General features: G+C 43.2%; 2 protein-coding genes across 5 annotated transcripts in view; one reads left to right on the forward strand and one right to left on the reverse strand.

Moving 5' to 3' along the window:
• Positions 1–879: 879 nt before the first annotated feature.
• LOC134007176 (FUN14 domain-containing protein 1) lies at positions 880–4,357 on the reverse strand. 3 transcript variants are annotated; one of them, XR_009928013.1, is made up of 6 exons: positions 4,230–4,354; positions 3,179–3,347; positions 2,922–2,997; positions 2,449–2,583; positions 1,357–2,013; positions 880–1,320 (listed from the first exon to the last, which is right to left on the reverse strand). XR_009928013.1 is itself a non-coding variant. In XM_062446406.1 (5 exons), the coding sequence occupies exons 1-5, from the start codon at positions 4,246–4,248 to the stop codon at positions 1,936–1,938; spliced, it is 471 nt and encodes a 156-aa protein (XP_062302390.1). In that variant the 5' UTR covers positions 4,249–4,357; the 3' UTR covers positions 880–1,935. The 3 variants fall into 3 exon arrangements, 2 of the variants coding, with proteins under 2 accessions (XP_062302390.1, XP_062302389.1); XM_062446406.1 differs by having other exon boundaries at positions 880–2,013; positions 2,455–2,583; positions 4,230–4,357; XM_062446405.1 differs by having other exon boundaries at positions 880–2,013.
• A 597-nt stretch (positions 4,358–4,954) lies between these two features.
• The window catches only part of LOC134007171 (lysine-specific demethylase 6A-like), a 28,625-nt gene continuing 18,244 nt past the window's right edge, over positions 4,955–15,335 (forward strand). For both annotated transcript variants that reach the window (XM_062446399.1, XM_062446401.1), the window contains exons 1-6: positions 4,955–5,558; positions 5,699–5,762; positions 12,688–12,796; positions 13,218–13,267; positions 14,765–14,823; positions 15,119–15,239. In XM_062446399.1, the coding sequence (XP_062302383.1) occupies positions 5,383–5,558; positions 5,699–5,762; positions 12,688–12,796; positions 13,218–13,267; positions 14,765–14,823; positions 15,119–15,239 (579 nt within the window). In that variant the 5' untranslated portion in view covers positions 4,955–5,382. The remainder of the gene's footprint in view (positions 5,559–5,698; positions 5,763–12,687; positions 12,797–13,217; positions 13,268–14,764; positions 14,824–15,118; positions 15,240–15,335) is intronic.

Below are 15,335 nucleotides of genomic sequence, written 5' to 3' on the forward strand. Positions count from 1 at the left end.
TCATATCAGGCAAAGATTTGTGAGGATTGCAAGCCAAGGGGAACTGAAATTGTAAAGACACGTGGAGCCACTTGAAGGCGCTGTTCTGAAAATGCCTCCCTGCGGTTTCCATGGAGCTGCATCCCTTCTGCTCGTACACCAGCTTCAGTACCCTATTGGTCGGAGCTGGGAGGGGGCCATTTATGATGTGATTGGCTGATGATGTGGTCATCGGTTAGTGAATAGTTTGGTGGCACTACCCCCCCCCCCTCATCCCACCCCCGCCCGCCCATGCACCCAATGTTAAAAATGTCGCTCTCAACGCGTAAGAACATACAGTACAGATATCCTTCCTCACACATGCAGTGGATGAATACTGAGAAGTGAAAGAGAAGAAATGACGGGAAATTGAAAGCTAAACCATAGAGGGAATAAGGGTTCAGGGAGAGGAGAGATGGAGAGCAGTTTCCATAGCAACACCGAAAGGAGGGGAGGAGTTAGCATGTTGCTGGCAGATGCAGTGGCTCGTCTATGTACCATGTCTCTGTCGAGAAAGACCATCAACGCTCGTGTTCCTTCATCAGACACTGCACCCCACTTGTCCCTCGGCCTTCCTACTTCGTAAAGGTAGTTAAAAAGCTGGGCATTGATGATCAAAAACACTTAAACACCTTTTTTTTTGGCAACTATTATTTTGATTATCCAACTGGTGTGCTGATAGCAGACCTACAGTAAATGAAAACACTTCTCTATGCCTGTTCCACAACATTCTGCAGATGAGGATACTGGTACGACAGCACAGATAGCTACTACAGGTCTAGTTTTAGGGAAGTCATTTGAGCATGAAACCCTTCTCCTTCTGCCCTCATTACTACTCTTATCACCACCACTGTTATGTAATCAAAATTCAGGCAATTTTATTAAAAAATGTGAAACATGTTACAACAGAAAAACCTTACAATTAAGCTTGGTTTTGACTAAACCCAAGTTAAAAAAAGGTAACAAGCAGAAGTTAGGGTTTTAAAGAAACAAAACAATCCACCTTAAGGAAACTATGTTAAATATGGCACCATTAAATAAAGGCGAGACAAGAAGCAACTGGAAAACTCAACACCACTTCACCACTCAAAAATATATCTAATGTAAACATTACAGTATAATATAGGGTACCCATGACCTGGCAGCTTTGCCTATGTCCTACTGCTACACTGATACATCTATGAAAAACAAACATGGTCATGGCATTATGTCATTAACAACAGGTCTGGAACCAGGTTTTGGTGAACAGCTCATGGTGATTGTGTTGCAGAAGGTCTAGGCCTGTTTTAATATAGTACAGTACTATAGTAGAGTACTGTACTATAATATAGTGCATACTAGACCTGTTATATAGGAACAGACTGACCTCCCTATACCAGTTCTTGGAGAGCAACAAAGGGTTTTTAGTGTTTCAATGGCTAGAGAAATACTATTTTAAATGTTGTAGTGTATATGTATAACATACATTTTGGCGTAGGAGGTTGTGAGTTTATGATCTAGTGATATATGTATACCACTGTCTCTCCCTGGAGATTCCTCCATACATGTCTAAGGATCTGCTTAACATGTACATATCCAGACCAAATCAACAGATCAGTATCCATAAAAGACATACAATCAAGGAGGGAGACCCAAAAATGCGACGAGCATGCTGGGAAATGGAGTATTCACAGTAAACACATTAGAATCCCTGCATCCCAATCATCTTCCCTAGAATGTTTGTGCACCCCTCTCCCATTACATATGTCTTTTTTCTTTACACATTTACAGGAGGGTGGGAGAGGTACCCAAAGCTAAGAGAACAGGGATGCAGCGTAACAACAACATTCTCTATGGCGACACTTCACAGTAAGGACAGCTTTGTGTGGTGATGGACTCCTTGGTTATCAAGGGGTGGACCTGGGGAATGTTGTGTCTTTAGGAGGCCAGGCCCAGGAGAAATCCACCTACAAACCCACTGGATAAGACAATGTTCCTCTTCACAAACTCAGTGGCCTGCAGGAGTGAAGGGGTGAGAAGGAGGAGAAGGCACAGAACATACAGAAATATTAAGCATGTAATGTGTCCGGTTATACACTAGAGGGCACAGTTGCTGTGGTCATCCAAATCTGTTTCCCGCTAAACATGAACTCTTTTGAAAAAAGCATACAAATACAAGCATATGGCGACACTCCCCTTTCTAGGAAATGACCCTAATGAAGAGATATCGTTGAAGCTGCAGCCAATAGTAAACCTCGGTGCAGATAAGCTTGCGAGGTTAGCAGAGCTCCCAACGACATGTACAGTTTAGATGGAGAAAAACATGGCGTGTTTAAGATTATTATTAGATTTTTTTTTTTATTGAAAAACTGGAATCCCTAATTGATAAACACAAATAAACCCACCACTTTTTTTTTTTGTTATGAAAAAGCAAGACTGTTTTGCAGGTACCTTTACCTCCTCAATGAAGGAGTTTATTTCAGGGGCTGCTTTTGTGGCTTTTTTCTTCAGATGCTTCTTGGCCTTGTTGACATCTTTCTCCACCTTCTTCCAATCCACCTGGACGTACCCACTGTGATTGGCGATCTACAGAGGACCACACATACCGCAGAGGTGAGTGGGAGGTGCAGTTTATCATCTAGCAGGCCTCCTCTTCCCTATAAACATGTTCATATCCTGTGAAAACTGAGCCTCGACTCCTTTCATTTAGATGTAGTCATTTAGCAGACACTCTTATACAGAGCGACTTACAGTAAGTACAGGGACATTCTCCCCGAGGCAAGTAGGGTGAAGTGCCTTGCCCAAGGACACAATGTAATTTTTCACGGCCAGGAATCGAACCAGAAACCTTCGGATTAATAGCACGATTCCCTAACCGCTAAGCCACCTGACTTTCATTTACAAGTACATGATACATTTCTTACCTGTAACAATAAAAATCCTCCACCTGCAGCTGTTGCAGCTATTTTCCCTACTCTCTGGAACAGGTAGCCCGCACACCTGACAGGAACACCAACAGATTTTTATCACCATTAACATGAAAACCAAAACAACAAGTTATTAACTCAAGTATGTTGCCAGGCTAAAAATGGGCTGATGATTATGGTCACGTTCCTTATAACAGTTATATAACTCATTCAACCCATGGGTCTGTTTAGTTAGTAGGAGTACCAGGACTCACCATCCGGTCACACCTCCCATCATGATCTGCGTTGCCACAGAGTACTTCTCAGCAATAGGGCCAGAGTTGTTCCCGAACACTCTGCTCCACCACTGGTGCTGCCTGGCATACTCAGTCAGGTCCACCACCTCGTACGCCTCTTCCTCACTCTCAGGGTCATCCTGACCATCTGCAACACACCACGAGGAACAGGCGGAACTAGGTTAGCAACCTAGTTATCATATCTGCTCAATTTATTAAATCATAAGGTTGCCGGTTCGGTTCCAGGCCATGGAAAATGACGTTGTGTCCTTGGGCAAGGCAGTTCAACCTGCTTGCCTCGGGGGGAATGTCCCTGTACTTACTGTAAGTCGCTCTGGATAAGAGCGTCTGCTAAATGACTAAATGTAAATGTATATGTAAAGAACTGTAGGCTTCCCAAACCAGTGCCCTTTCCAGAGGTCCGTGACTTGTTGCTTACATGCACATTCATTTTATTGTTGCAAGAATGACTGTGTAACCACACATTGCAATTAAGGAGCTACTACTGTAATAACCTTATTAGTTAATGTTGTTTATTTTGTTGATATGAGGTGGCTAGCCCATGAAGAAGTATGTGGTTATAGCAGAGCAACCTTGGACGAAGGGGAAAATTCCTTGCTAGATAGAACAATGGTCTACACTGCATCTCCTTAACATTATATGAACAATTCAAGATGGTAAACTGGACTAGTTTGCTTTCATTTTCTGCTGGTTATCCTCCCTGAAAGGTAAATGGTGCGGGAAGTATTACAGCGTGCAATCGACTTCATTCGGTTAAACGAAAGCCGTATTATAAAGTGATTCAATGATGCTGTGCGAGGCAGATGTGTTGTGAGCTAGCTTGGTTGCTAACAAAACAAGCTAGCTGACCGCCTTGTAAGGCCGGGCCAGCAAGCTAAAGTACACGGCATTGGCAAACTTGGCTCAAATACCTCGCTACTAATACCAATAAAAAAGATGACATTTTAAAAAATCGTATTTTGTCATTTTAATAATAATTAATGCTATTATTTAATCATCTTCCACTCACCTTCTCGGTGATCAGCCATTTTGGTGAAAATCTTACATTGGGATGTTGACAACAGTATTCAAGTCCCGCCTACAAGCATGATGCAGTGCCACGTCAGCGCTTTAATCTTTTTAGTTTTTAGTTAAGTTTCTTTCTAGTTGCCTATAATAAAATGCTATGGAATTGTTTGACTTTCATACCTAATTTTTGAACTCTAATAAATATATATAAGTGTAGGCTATAAGCAATGACTGACAAAAAATATTCAGAAGAGCACTATATGTCTCAAAGAGAAAATGATGAATTAAGTAATATTAGATTGTGGATGATAATCCACATAATGATTTGATGGGGCGGACGGTGGACATTACATTCCGTATTCTATGCAAAGGTGGCTTTTATGAAATATGTAAACGATGATTTAATATGGAATTTTTGTAAATGACCCCAAATCAATGTTTAAAAGTGCTTACTAAAACTAAGGTAAGATGATGAAATATGATAAAAATCCCGTGCCGTACTAGCAACTGTTGAATGTGTCTTAACATCTAAACTATTTAAATTATCACAAGTTGTGTGTTGTGTATAGCATAAATAGGCCTACCACGCCTGTCTGAAATGTCACCATTCTTTCTGGAGATGTGTAATGAACATGTTATAAAGCACAATCTGGATTGTACATCGTAATGCGTGCCATTGCTGGAAAATATCACAATATTTCTATCAACATTTGAATGTCTAAATTAGTTAAATAAGATTTTGTGTAAAAAAAAAGGGCTTCAGGCTGGGCAAGTCATATGCTGCTAACCAAGCACATCTATTGGCTGAACGGGGAATACGAGGGCGTGACTACGGCGGCGCGTGGGTTCGCTTGGGTGACACAATTATAACAACTTTGGGCTGGTGGCAGTAGGGATTTTACGATCAAATAATTCTTTTTTCAAACCTGCAAAAACTACCCTTAATGCATATTTTTTTATTAGTTGCATATAACACTGTGTCTAAAAAATGTGACGCGAAGACGTTCTGGAGGGTTACTTATTTTCCTGAAAGGATTTACTGTTTTGGGTTGCGTTTTTTGATTCTGGAGAGAAAGTTAACTATTTCAAATATTTTTTTTGTTTTCTCTCTTTAATTTGGTGGAGTATTTCGTTCGCCGTCTAGTCGCGATTCCATGCAATCGTGCGGAGTCTCGCTCGCTGTTGCTGCCTGCGCTGCTGCTCGGAGTCTAGGCTCGGCTTCTGGTGGTGATGAGGAAAAGAAAATGGCGGCGGGAAAAGCGAGTGAAACCGAGGAGGACTTTCCGACGCTGACAGCCCAAGAGAGGGACAGCTTGGTCGGAATTGACAGGTTGGAACCGTAACCCCGTTCACACCTCCAAAGTATTCTGACTACAACATGCACGTGTTGTCTGTGTTTCTATGTCTAGGATCTGTAAGAGCTGGTCTGTAAGCGATACTGAACCGCCTGTGTTGTCTTCTCGCTTGCAGCTCACTGTTTGGATTTCAGAGGCTTCATGAAGATGGCGCCAGAACGAAGGCCCTGCTGTTGAAGGTAGGTAGCTAGCTTGCTAGCACGCTAACGTTCAGGACCCAGGCGGTCCTTTAATCACCAGCACCAACACACGCTGCTAAAATAAATACACGGATGTTGTTTGGTGTGGTCTTAAACTCAACACGCAAGCTAGCTACCAGAGTCTGTCTTCTCGCAGACGGGGCATGCATGGTCCGTCTTGTGCGCAGGCAGAGCGACACAGGCAGTGCTGCGGCTAAGTTACTACGCAGCGTCCTCAACATTGATCATGGTGGTCCGCTTCCCTACACTATCGTAGCTAGTGTACACTAGCCAGCTAGCAATGTTGCTACGAAATCATAAGACACCCACTTAAAGTATTTGATTAGTCTTATATGGCTAACAGTAGCTGTCTTAACTATGAAAACAGAAACACTTTCATGTCATAAGAAACCTGAAATCCCTTTAATAGGACTGTGCTTTGCACTGCAGTTGGCTAACGTGTTAGCTAGGATAGGGTGTGTAGCGGTTCAGAGTGGAAATGACACACCAAACACTAATGTTGCTAGAACAATGTTTACATGTTTGTTAACGACGTCCTCAGACAATTGCTTGTTTGGCCACGCTCATGAACTAAACCCAAATGTACGCTCTTCAACATTGAGTGACTAGCTTGCTAATAGCAATTCATTGGTTGAATCATCGCTCCTGTGATATTATTGAAATCTTCGTGCTCTCAGTTTGCATCGTGGCCGAACTTTAATGGCAGTGTAATATTATTTGCATCTGTGGTGTGCAGAATGCATGCTATATGCACCGAGCTCTCATGCTAAATGTTGTGATTGTGATAGCCACTAGTGTTGTGGTCTTGTTGGTTCTCTGGCGTTGGAGTTGGCTAACTAGCAAGCTTGTAAGCTATGTACCAACTAGCTTGTTATATAGCTAGCAGGTAGCTAATGGATGGCTGCTTGGGTCGGTCCAAGATGGCGGGACGTGGTATAGGGACAGCGGAATATAGACGTGTATAATTTTGAATGAAGATTGAATTTATGCAATTTTTTTTAGAGAAATCCATTGCAGTGTTTTGGTAGGTTTAGGTAGATCTTTGTTACGTCCAAGTTCGTCGGAAGTAGCAGACCCTTTGTTACCCTGATATAAATGACTATGAATGTAGTCCATCCTACGTTAAGCTAGTATGAGCATAATCAACTTGTAGCCAGCACAGTTAACGGCAAACAAAATGTTTGCCGTGCATTTTTCATTTATGGACAATCGATTAATGTAAGGATTTCGCAAAGGCTTTGGTTATCACCCTGAATCGCCAACACATGGGCAGTGTAATTCACAGCCACAACAAGTAGTCCATCTTAATTTGCCTCGCTAGGTGGTGTGGCTTGACTTGTTTGTTTTGCATGCTAAAATTCAATAGATCTCAGCGAAGAGGACGTTATCATGCACCGTACACGTTTACAAAATGACACATTATTCATCATTATTACCTGCCTCTGTGTCATTGTAGGTTGTCTTTACCGAAATGGAGTGGCTAGTAATTCATAGATTTCATTTAGTACTATTCAGTACTATTCAGACCACTACTAAGGCCTGTTGCCAAATAAATCTTACATAAACATACAAATCCATTGACATACAATACCGTCTCACTTCTACATCTTCAATCTAGACATGGGTGTGATTAAATTGCCATGGTCTTGCCATGGTCTTGCACTTATCAACTGTCCCTTTGTCTAGACTCTAGATCACCCAAGTGAATGGGGGTAGGCTAGGTTTGATAATGAAGGATTGATCATGAAGCTTGTGAGACAGCCTGTTGCTCTTAGATGCTTGTTGTGCTTCGGCACGTGTCAGGATAAAGATTGGACACCACTGCCAAAAGCAGCATGTTACTTTCTGTGCTACCAGCAGATTTGCCCTTTTCATGTTGTGTTTGAGATCATCACTGTCGCATAATGGGTCGAGGGTTGATGTTCTTCTTACGATCCTGATGTTTTTGCTGCATTCATTTTGCAGTCGATATCTTATTGTTACAGTGGTGTTGAGACAGTATTGTGTGTGCAGTATGTGCAATAGCAATGTGCCTGTAAACAGGCTGTTCCCTGATTCTGACCATTGAAGTAATATTAAAACAATGCACTTCTGATAATTGATTTTCTGTATTTTCTATATGCACCAATTGTATTTCTCTATGTACAAAAGCAACAGCTAAACAAGTTAAATGTAATTGTCCTATTTTCAAAAATTGAGCCGATTTTGTTACTGGGACATTTATTTTACATGTGTGTGTTGACAATATTCCTATATAATTTGCCTCCATAAACATTTATTTCTCAGTCGCTGTCCTTTTACAGTTTTAGTAGTTTAGACCGTGTGCCCTGTATGGTATGCAGTCACCCCGCTGCACTTCTATCTACGTTTAGATAACTCTCTTCAGCACCTTGACAGAACTAGGTCACTGTATCACTGGTGGTGGCAAGCGCACAGACGTTTAAAGGTTGATTTACCTGGTCTACTAAGGAGCTTTCTGGTCAATTTGCAAATAACTGCTCTGTGTGTGTGTAGGCATACTGGACTGTGTTAAGGGTAGGCTTGGCATTTCTAAGGTCACACAAAAAAACTACGCAAACATTGTGTTTGAATGATGTGACACAGAGTACTCTACAGCATCTTCGATGATGATGATTGGACATTCAGTTGTATATTTTGACAATTCATAAGGACAGAATATATTTGGCAGATGGTATTCTGACACGCCTCTTTAAATGGTTACTCATAGGAATGGTTTGTCATTGCCTCACACTAGTAAATCCTGATTCAGTATACTCATTCATCCAGACCTGCTCATTCCCCCTACACAGGTAGCAGGCTATTCCCTTTTAAATATGAGTGCATTTAACTTTATTCAGAAGTGATTTCATTTGACATTTCATTATTTTAATGGAGATGACTGCAAAATCACAAAGGTTTATGCATCACAAACAACAAGTTGGCTATTGTGTGTTTATCTGCAGATGCATTTATTGACTAGTGCAGTGCCCCGTTGAATGCAATATTTTGATCTGTCAAACAAAATATATCTCTGCATTAGGGGTGGGGGGAAAAATCGATTCACATTTGAATCACGATTCAGTCTTCTAGCGATTCACAGATGTAAAAAAAAAATATATATATATATATATATATATATATATATATAGTTGTAATTTTTTTTTTAAATAATAAATTCTTTTTAGGATTAAAGTCATGAATTGATTTTTAATCGATTTGTGACCCCAAGAATAGTATCGAATCGTGAGATACCAAAAGATTCTCACCCTTACTCTGCATGTATCCTGCCCCCTAGAAGGATACCATATTGGAGTGATCATGTCTCCATCGCTTAGTGCTGATCAACATTGTCAGATGGCTGAGCGGTTAGGGAGTCGGGCTAGTAATCAACAGGTTTTTGGTTCGATTCCCGGCCGTGAAAAATGACGTTGTGTCCTTGGGCAAGGCACTTCACCCTACTTGCCTCGGGGAGAATGTCCCTGTACTTACTGTAAGTCGCTCTGGATAAGAGCGTCTGCTAAATGACTAAATGTAAATGTAACATGGCGGGCAACAAACGCATTGACATTTGTTTCTCACGAACAGCTCATCCAAACAACTTTAAACTTGACACTGCGTGTACCAGGGTCCTGAGCATCTCACCTGCTGAATTCTGACTCGATGCAGTGCCCTGGTTCTTCAGATTATCAACACACAAACACACAGGGCCTAGATAACAAGGTGGCTCATTAGGAAAGCCCAGGTGCATTGTGGGAACTCATTATCAAGCACACATGCTCTTTACAGAAGCATTATGCGTAAGGGCCTTGTACACAGCCACTGGCCTTCTGGCCTATCACATCGTTTTTATTGAGTATTTATAGTGGGTGAACCGTGTGTTGTTTACAAGCGTGATGTCTTCTAATTTGGGTGTGTGAATGAGAGTATTTGAATGCCAAACCCATGTGTGCGCCTTTGCAAGCATGTTTGTGTACACGTGTGCGTTTTTATTGTGTGTGTTGAGCGTGTCTGTGATTCCAGAGCTGCCCCACCCCAGGCATCAACAATCTTGTTGGTAGAAATATGCCGTAAGGTCCAAGTGCATCAGGGCTCACACACACACACAAACACACACACAGAACAGCTGTTGAATCTGGTTTATTGCCAAGTAGATTTTCTCCATTAAGGGATTTGTGGAGTGCAGAATGATAAGTGTGCTGTGTAAGGGCAAACCTATAGTTCGAAAGTGATAAAAAAAATCCAGTAGCGTAAGTGATTACTTAATAATAAAAGATTAAAAGAGCCTTTTTTGTGTCCATGCTGTCGTACACGTGTTCTGACCCTGTTGCCTCAAGGGCTGATTCGACAAGATGACTCTGCAGTTTAAGGGTTGGAAGGGTCCTGTCTTGCATTCAGGATCAGGTGTGGTACGTTAACCAACGCCAACTTCGATGTTGGAATTTGACGGAAGTCAAAGCTACCCTTTTTAATCAGCGATAACTTGGTTGGTCGATCCACCCATTGGGATGTTGCTGGTGATTGGGTTAACCTTCTTGATTTGTTATTGGACTACATGCAGCGCCAAAATTCCCACGTGGAGAGGGCAGACATTTTGTCCTACGAACACACCCCTGAAACAAACAGGCACATGCACGGGTTTCTTAGAACCCGTGCATTAGAACTCATGTTATGTGGTTAATCATTGGCAGCTCATTATCGTGACTGTTGTAAGTGCTTAGCAAACAAGAGATTTGAAGCAATCTCTCTGAAACTGGGTTCCAGTCCCTATCGGACTGCCTCGGCACAAGTTTATTTAAACTTTGGGCTTCAGGAGAAAGCGGGCTCTTATCGTTTGCCGTTCCAGCGAAGAGACCGGCGGAGTCATGAGGAAGTTATGTCAGTAACCGGGAGGTTGTTCAGTTCATGTCGGCTGATAGTTTTGTCAGTGTTTCCCCTACCATTATATTAGGGGGGCGCCCCCCCCCCCCCCCAACGGCACCCCCTGTCCCCCCTGGAAGGTCAAGTTAATTTAGTTAAATTTGTATTTATTTTATATTTGTTTACATATATAGCGCCAGATCACAAAATATGTCATTTAAGGTTACCTTTCCTATAAAACAGGTCTATAGCTTGCTCTTTTATTAAACAAACTAAATGGCCTTATGTTATTTATTTTATTTACACGACGGAATGTCATTTCTGTCTCTACATGGTCGCCCGACCATGTCCTTCCCCCCCTCCCCCCTCTGTCTCTCTCTTTCAACTCTGTGTTTTCTATCCTGGCATCGCCAGACCAGTTTGTAAGTGTGTGTTAGTCTGCAGCACTTTTCTATATCCTATAATAATAATAATAATAATATCATTGAGATGTTAAGGGGTGTTATCAACGGGCACGGACAAAAAATTCCTCTGGGCGCAATTGGATAGGTGCTGTACCAACCAACCAGAGCAAAGAAACGTCTTGTTGGTTGTTAACGAAAAATACCTCAACTGTACCTCCCCTGTGCAGTCATCGTTATTAAGACCCACCCTCCCCCATCAAATAAAAGATTGAGATTGGCCCGGCACTTTTCATTCCAGAGGGAAATCTGTTTGAATGGGAGTGTGGCCAGACCCGTCTGCCAAAGCAAACGTGCGCTCACGGAATCGTCTGTTTCCCAGGCAAAGTCTGTTATGTGACGTTCTGGAAACAACCTCCACTCTGGGAGAGATGTCATCGTTGGAGTCAAGTGGCTGAGCGGTTAGGGAGTCGGGATGGTAATCTGAAGGTTGTCAGTTTGATTCCCGGCCGTGCAAAATGACGTTGTGTCCTTGGGCAAGGCACTTCACCCTACTTGCCTTGGGGGAATGTCCCTGTACTTACTGTAAGTCGCTCTGGATAAGTGTCTGCTAAATGACTAAATGTAACCCGTGGGGACTGTGGCAGTAGTGTATAAAATGCAGCTAAAGTTGAGTTTGTCTAGTTGTTGGCATAAACAAGTGGTGGGTGTGTGTAGCTATGTGTGTGTTGGATTTAGAGATGTAAACCCAAAGCATGCCTGCAGTGCAGTGCAGTGCAGTGCAGTGCTATTGATACAAATGGCAACAGCTCTATATGGTGGTTTCCCCCCTTATTTAGCTGGGATGTGGTACAATCTGATATGATGGTGTTCACACCCTGTGATGTAATGCGTTTATGCCTATCAGTTCAAACATGGGTTGCAACATTCATTACAAGGCACGGCACAAATACAGCAGTGTAATTGTCCAAATGTAAGCTAGACCATGCATTTGTCTGCAGAGTATAATTAAGCTCACATTGATGGCGTTCTGTTCGGTGTGTGTTGTTTACATCTCATTGCTTTTGGAGAATCCATATATTGATGAAACCTCTAGTTTTCCTGTAGATCCTGTTCCCACGTAGTGTGTGTGTGTGTTTAGAGAGACAGAGGGAGTGGGAGGAGGATGTAGTACAACCAGGGCAAGATCCTGTTGTTTCTTGCTGGTTCAGAAGCAGGTTCCCTAGGGAACAGTCTCGTAGTGCCGGGAAAATGCTAACGCTGTTCTGGCGGTTCACCAGGAGCCAATGGTTGCTTACATTTGAGTTGGCTTGTGTGCAAGTCGAGTGTTTTTAATACATATTCAGCAGCATGTTGCTAGTTTGTGCCACACAACCAGAATCCGTCGGAATGCGGCAAAAACGTAGAAATTGTGTTCCGAGTCGGGTTCGGTCACTCAAAACGATGCCTTTCGACGACCGTTTAAAAAGTTCGGTGACCGTGTTATAATAAAAAAAAAAAAGTGCAAGCCGTAACCGTGGTAACCACACCTGCATGACGGTGCAACGCAAACGCCACCGGGTTACAGCGGCAAAACTGCTATCTCTCTGGAGTTGCAGAGACTCTCCCCCCTGAGTTGGTCTTGTCTGGTCTCTCCTCTGTCCCAGGCCGGCCGCTGCTACGACTCTCTCATCCTGAAGGCGGAGGGCAAGGTGGAGCCTGAGCTCTTCTGCCAGCTAGGCCACTTTAACCTGCTGCTGGAGGACTACCCCAAAGGTAAAGGTGGACCACGTTTTTCTGTCCACTCGCTCTCATTCTCTCTCTCTGTGCTACTGTCTCTCTGTCTGTCTCCTTCTCTCTCTCTCCTACCCTGTCTCTCCTAGTTTGTCTCTCTCTCTCCTACCCTGTCTCTCCTAGTTTGTCTCTCTCTCTCCTACCCTGTCTGTCTATGCTGTCTCTCCTGCTTTGAAACGCAAACTTCCCTCTCAGTTGAGCTCTTGACCCAGTCTGGTGTCCATTCGGTCTAACAATGTTTTATTCCCCTCGTGTTGCCATCTCAGATTCCTTCTAATAGCAGGGCTGGTGTGGTCTAGACCGCTCTGATGTGGTGAATCTGACTCACCTTTCCCTTTCTATTCTCCCTTTCACTCTCTCTCTTTCTCTCCGTCTCTCTCTTTCTCTCCGTCTCTCTTTCCAGCATTATCAGCATACCAGAGGTACTACAGTTTACAGTCGGACTACTGGAAGGTATGGAAAGACACACGCTCTCACACACACACACGCTCTCACACACACACGCTCTCACACACACACGCTCTCACACACACACACACACACGCTCTCACACACACACACACACGCTCTCACACACACACACACGCTCTCACACACACACACACGCTCTCACACACACACACACGCTCTCACACACACACACACACGCTCTCACACACACACACACACGCTCTCACACACACACGCTCTCACACACACACGCTCTCACACACACACACGCTCTCACACACACACGCTCTCACACACACACGCTCTCACACACACACGCTCTCTCACACACACACGCTCTCACACACACACACGCTCTCTCTCACACACACGCTCTCTCACACATCCTATCAGCAACAGGAAGCACGTGTGTCTCCAGGATAGTGCTTTAGGGTTTCAGATGAAGACTCATTTTGTGCCTGTCTGGTGGCTGCGAGAGCGTGGTGTGTGTGTCGAGAGGAGCCCTAGAGTATCGTGTAGGCCTCTTCCCTGGGCAATAACCACAGTGTGGCCGCCTCCCATCCAGACTGGAAATGCAGAATAATACCGTTAGAGAATACCGGCGGTAATAAGGTTATATTTTCGAACTAGAAGGAATTTTCCTTAACTTTGTGGCATAAATATACTCTCTGATATACTCACTTATCTGAGTCTTCCTCATTTGCGCAAGATGTGTTTCCAAAAATATTTTAACAAACTAATCTTAAAAATGAATCTTATTTGAATACATTCCTTAAGGAAACATAGTTGGTAATCATTTGATTTATTATATAAGTACCTATGTTAGGTAAGCAACATCAGATATATTCCGTAGGAGTTTGCTAGCCTATGTAGCTGGTAGCTAAAGTTACTGGTAGTGCTTGCTTGAACATTATTTCACGACAGTGTTATGTTAAATATTAATAATTAGTTGGCCTTGAAAATCTATAAAGAATAAATTGCAAATGTTTATTTATATTTTTAAAATTAACTTTACGTTAGCCAGTGAAATACGTTACCGGAGAACTAGAAAAAAGTAACGGCTTAATCGTCTGCCCTGTTCGTCACTCTCTGACTGAGCCGAGGAGAAAGGGCTCTGTTCTCGCGCTGTTCAGTTGGTTGTCATGACTTTGTGAGTAATTGACGTCCGATCACTGTTACAGTTGCTCATCCAGCGGAGAGAGCGGAAGACCGCTAGCTAGTTTTGATTCTGTAAAAAAACTGTAACTTGAGTTTCTGGTAGCGAACTGCCCCACCATCGTAGAGACGCGACTTAGCGACGTTTCATACAATTCTGGTAGCGGATAAAGTATCGGAAACACTTTATCCTGTAGGGAAAGGAAACACAACCTAGTGAGTTAGCATCTAAAAGATTTAGCAATATAATACAAATAGTTTATTATGTAAGTTCTCAGAAATCAACGAATCACAGATTTGTGATGTTGTGTCCATGTGGATGACGTGTTGTTTGTGTGTTTTCAGAATGCTGCCTTTCTCTACGGTCTGGGAATGGTCTACTTCCATTACAATGCGTTTCAGTGGTGAGTAACTGCCTTTTAGGACTGGAGTGTGGATGACTAAGCATTAGTCCGTGTGTGTGTGTGTGTGTGTGTGTGTGTGTGTGTGAGCTATTGAATTTGTTTAAGGTGTGTGTGTGAAGTTGAGAGGTGGTTTCCATGGGGATAGTTGGAGGAGGGAAAGCATACAAAAGTGTGGCTCAATGATGAAATGTTGTCCTCTATTTACAGTCTAGTCACCAATCCCTTTCTCTCTGCACCAACCATCCCTTCCCCTTTCTCTGCACCAACCATCTCTCTCTCTCTCCCCCCCCCCCAGGGCGATCAAGGCCTTTCAGGAGGTGTTGTACATCGACCCCAGCTTCTCCCGAGCCAAGGAGATCCACCTGCGTCTGGGCCTCATGTTCAAGGTCAACACAGACTACGAGTCAAGCCTAAAGGTACGCCCCCTAAACTACCCTGCCCCCCTCCACACCCCTCCTCTCCTACCCTGCCCCCCTACACACCCCCCTCCTCTCCTACCCTGCCCCCCTCCA

The sequence above is a fragment of the Osmerus eperlanus genome, chromosome 21 (assembly GCF_963692335.1).
Source record: "Osmerus eperlanus chromosome 21, fOsmEpe2.1, whole genome shotgun sequence".
Taxonomy (NCBI): Eukaryota; Metazoa; Chordata; class Actinopteri; order Osmeriformes; family Osmeridae; genus Osmerus; species Osmerus eperlanus.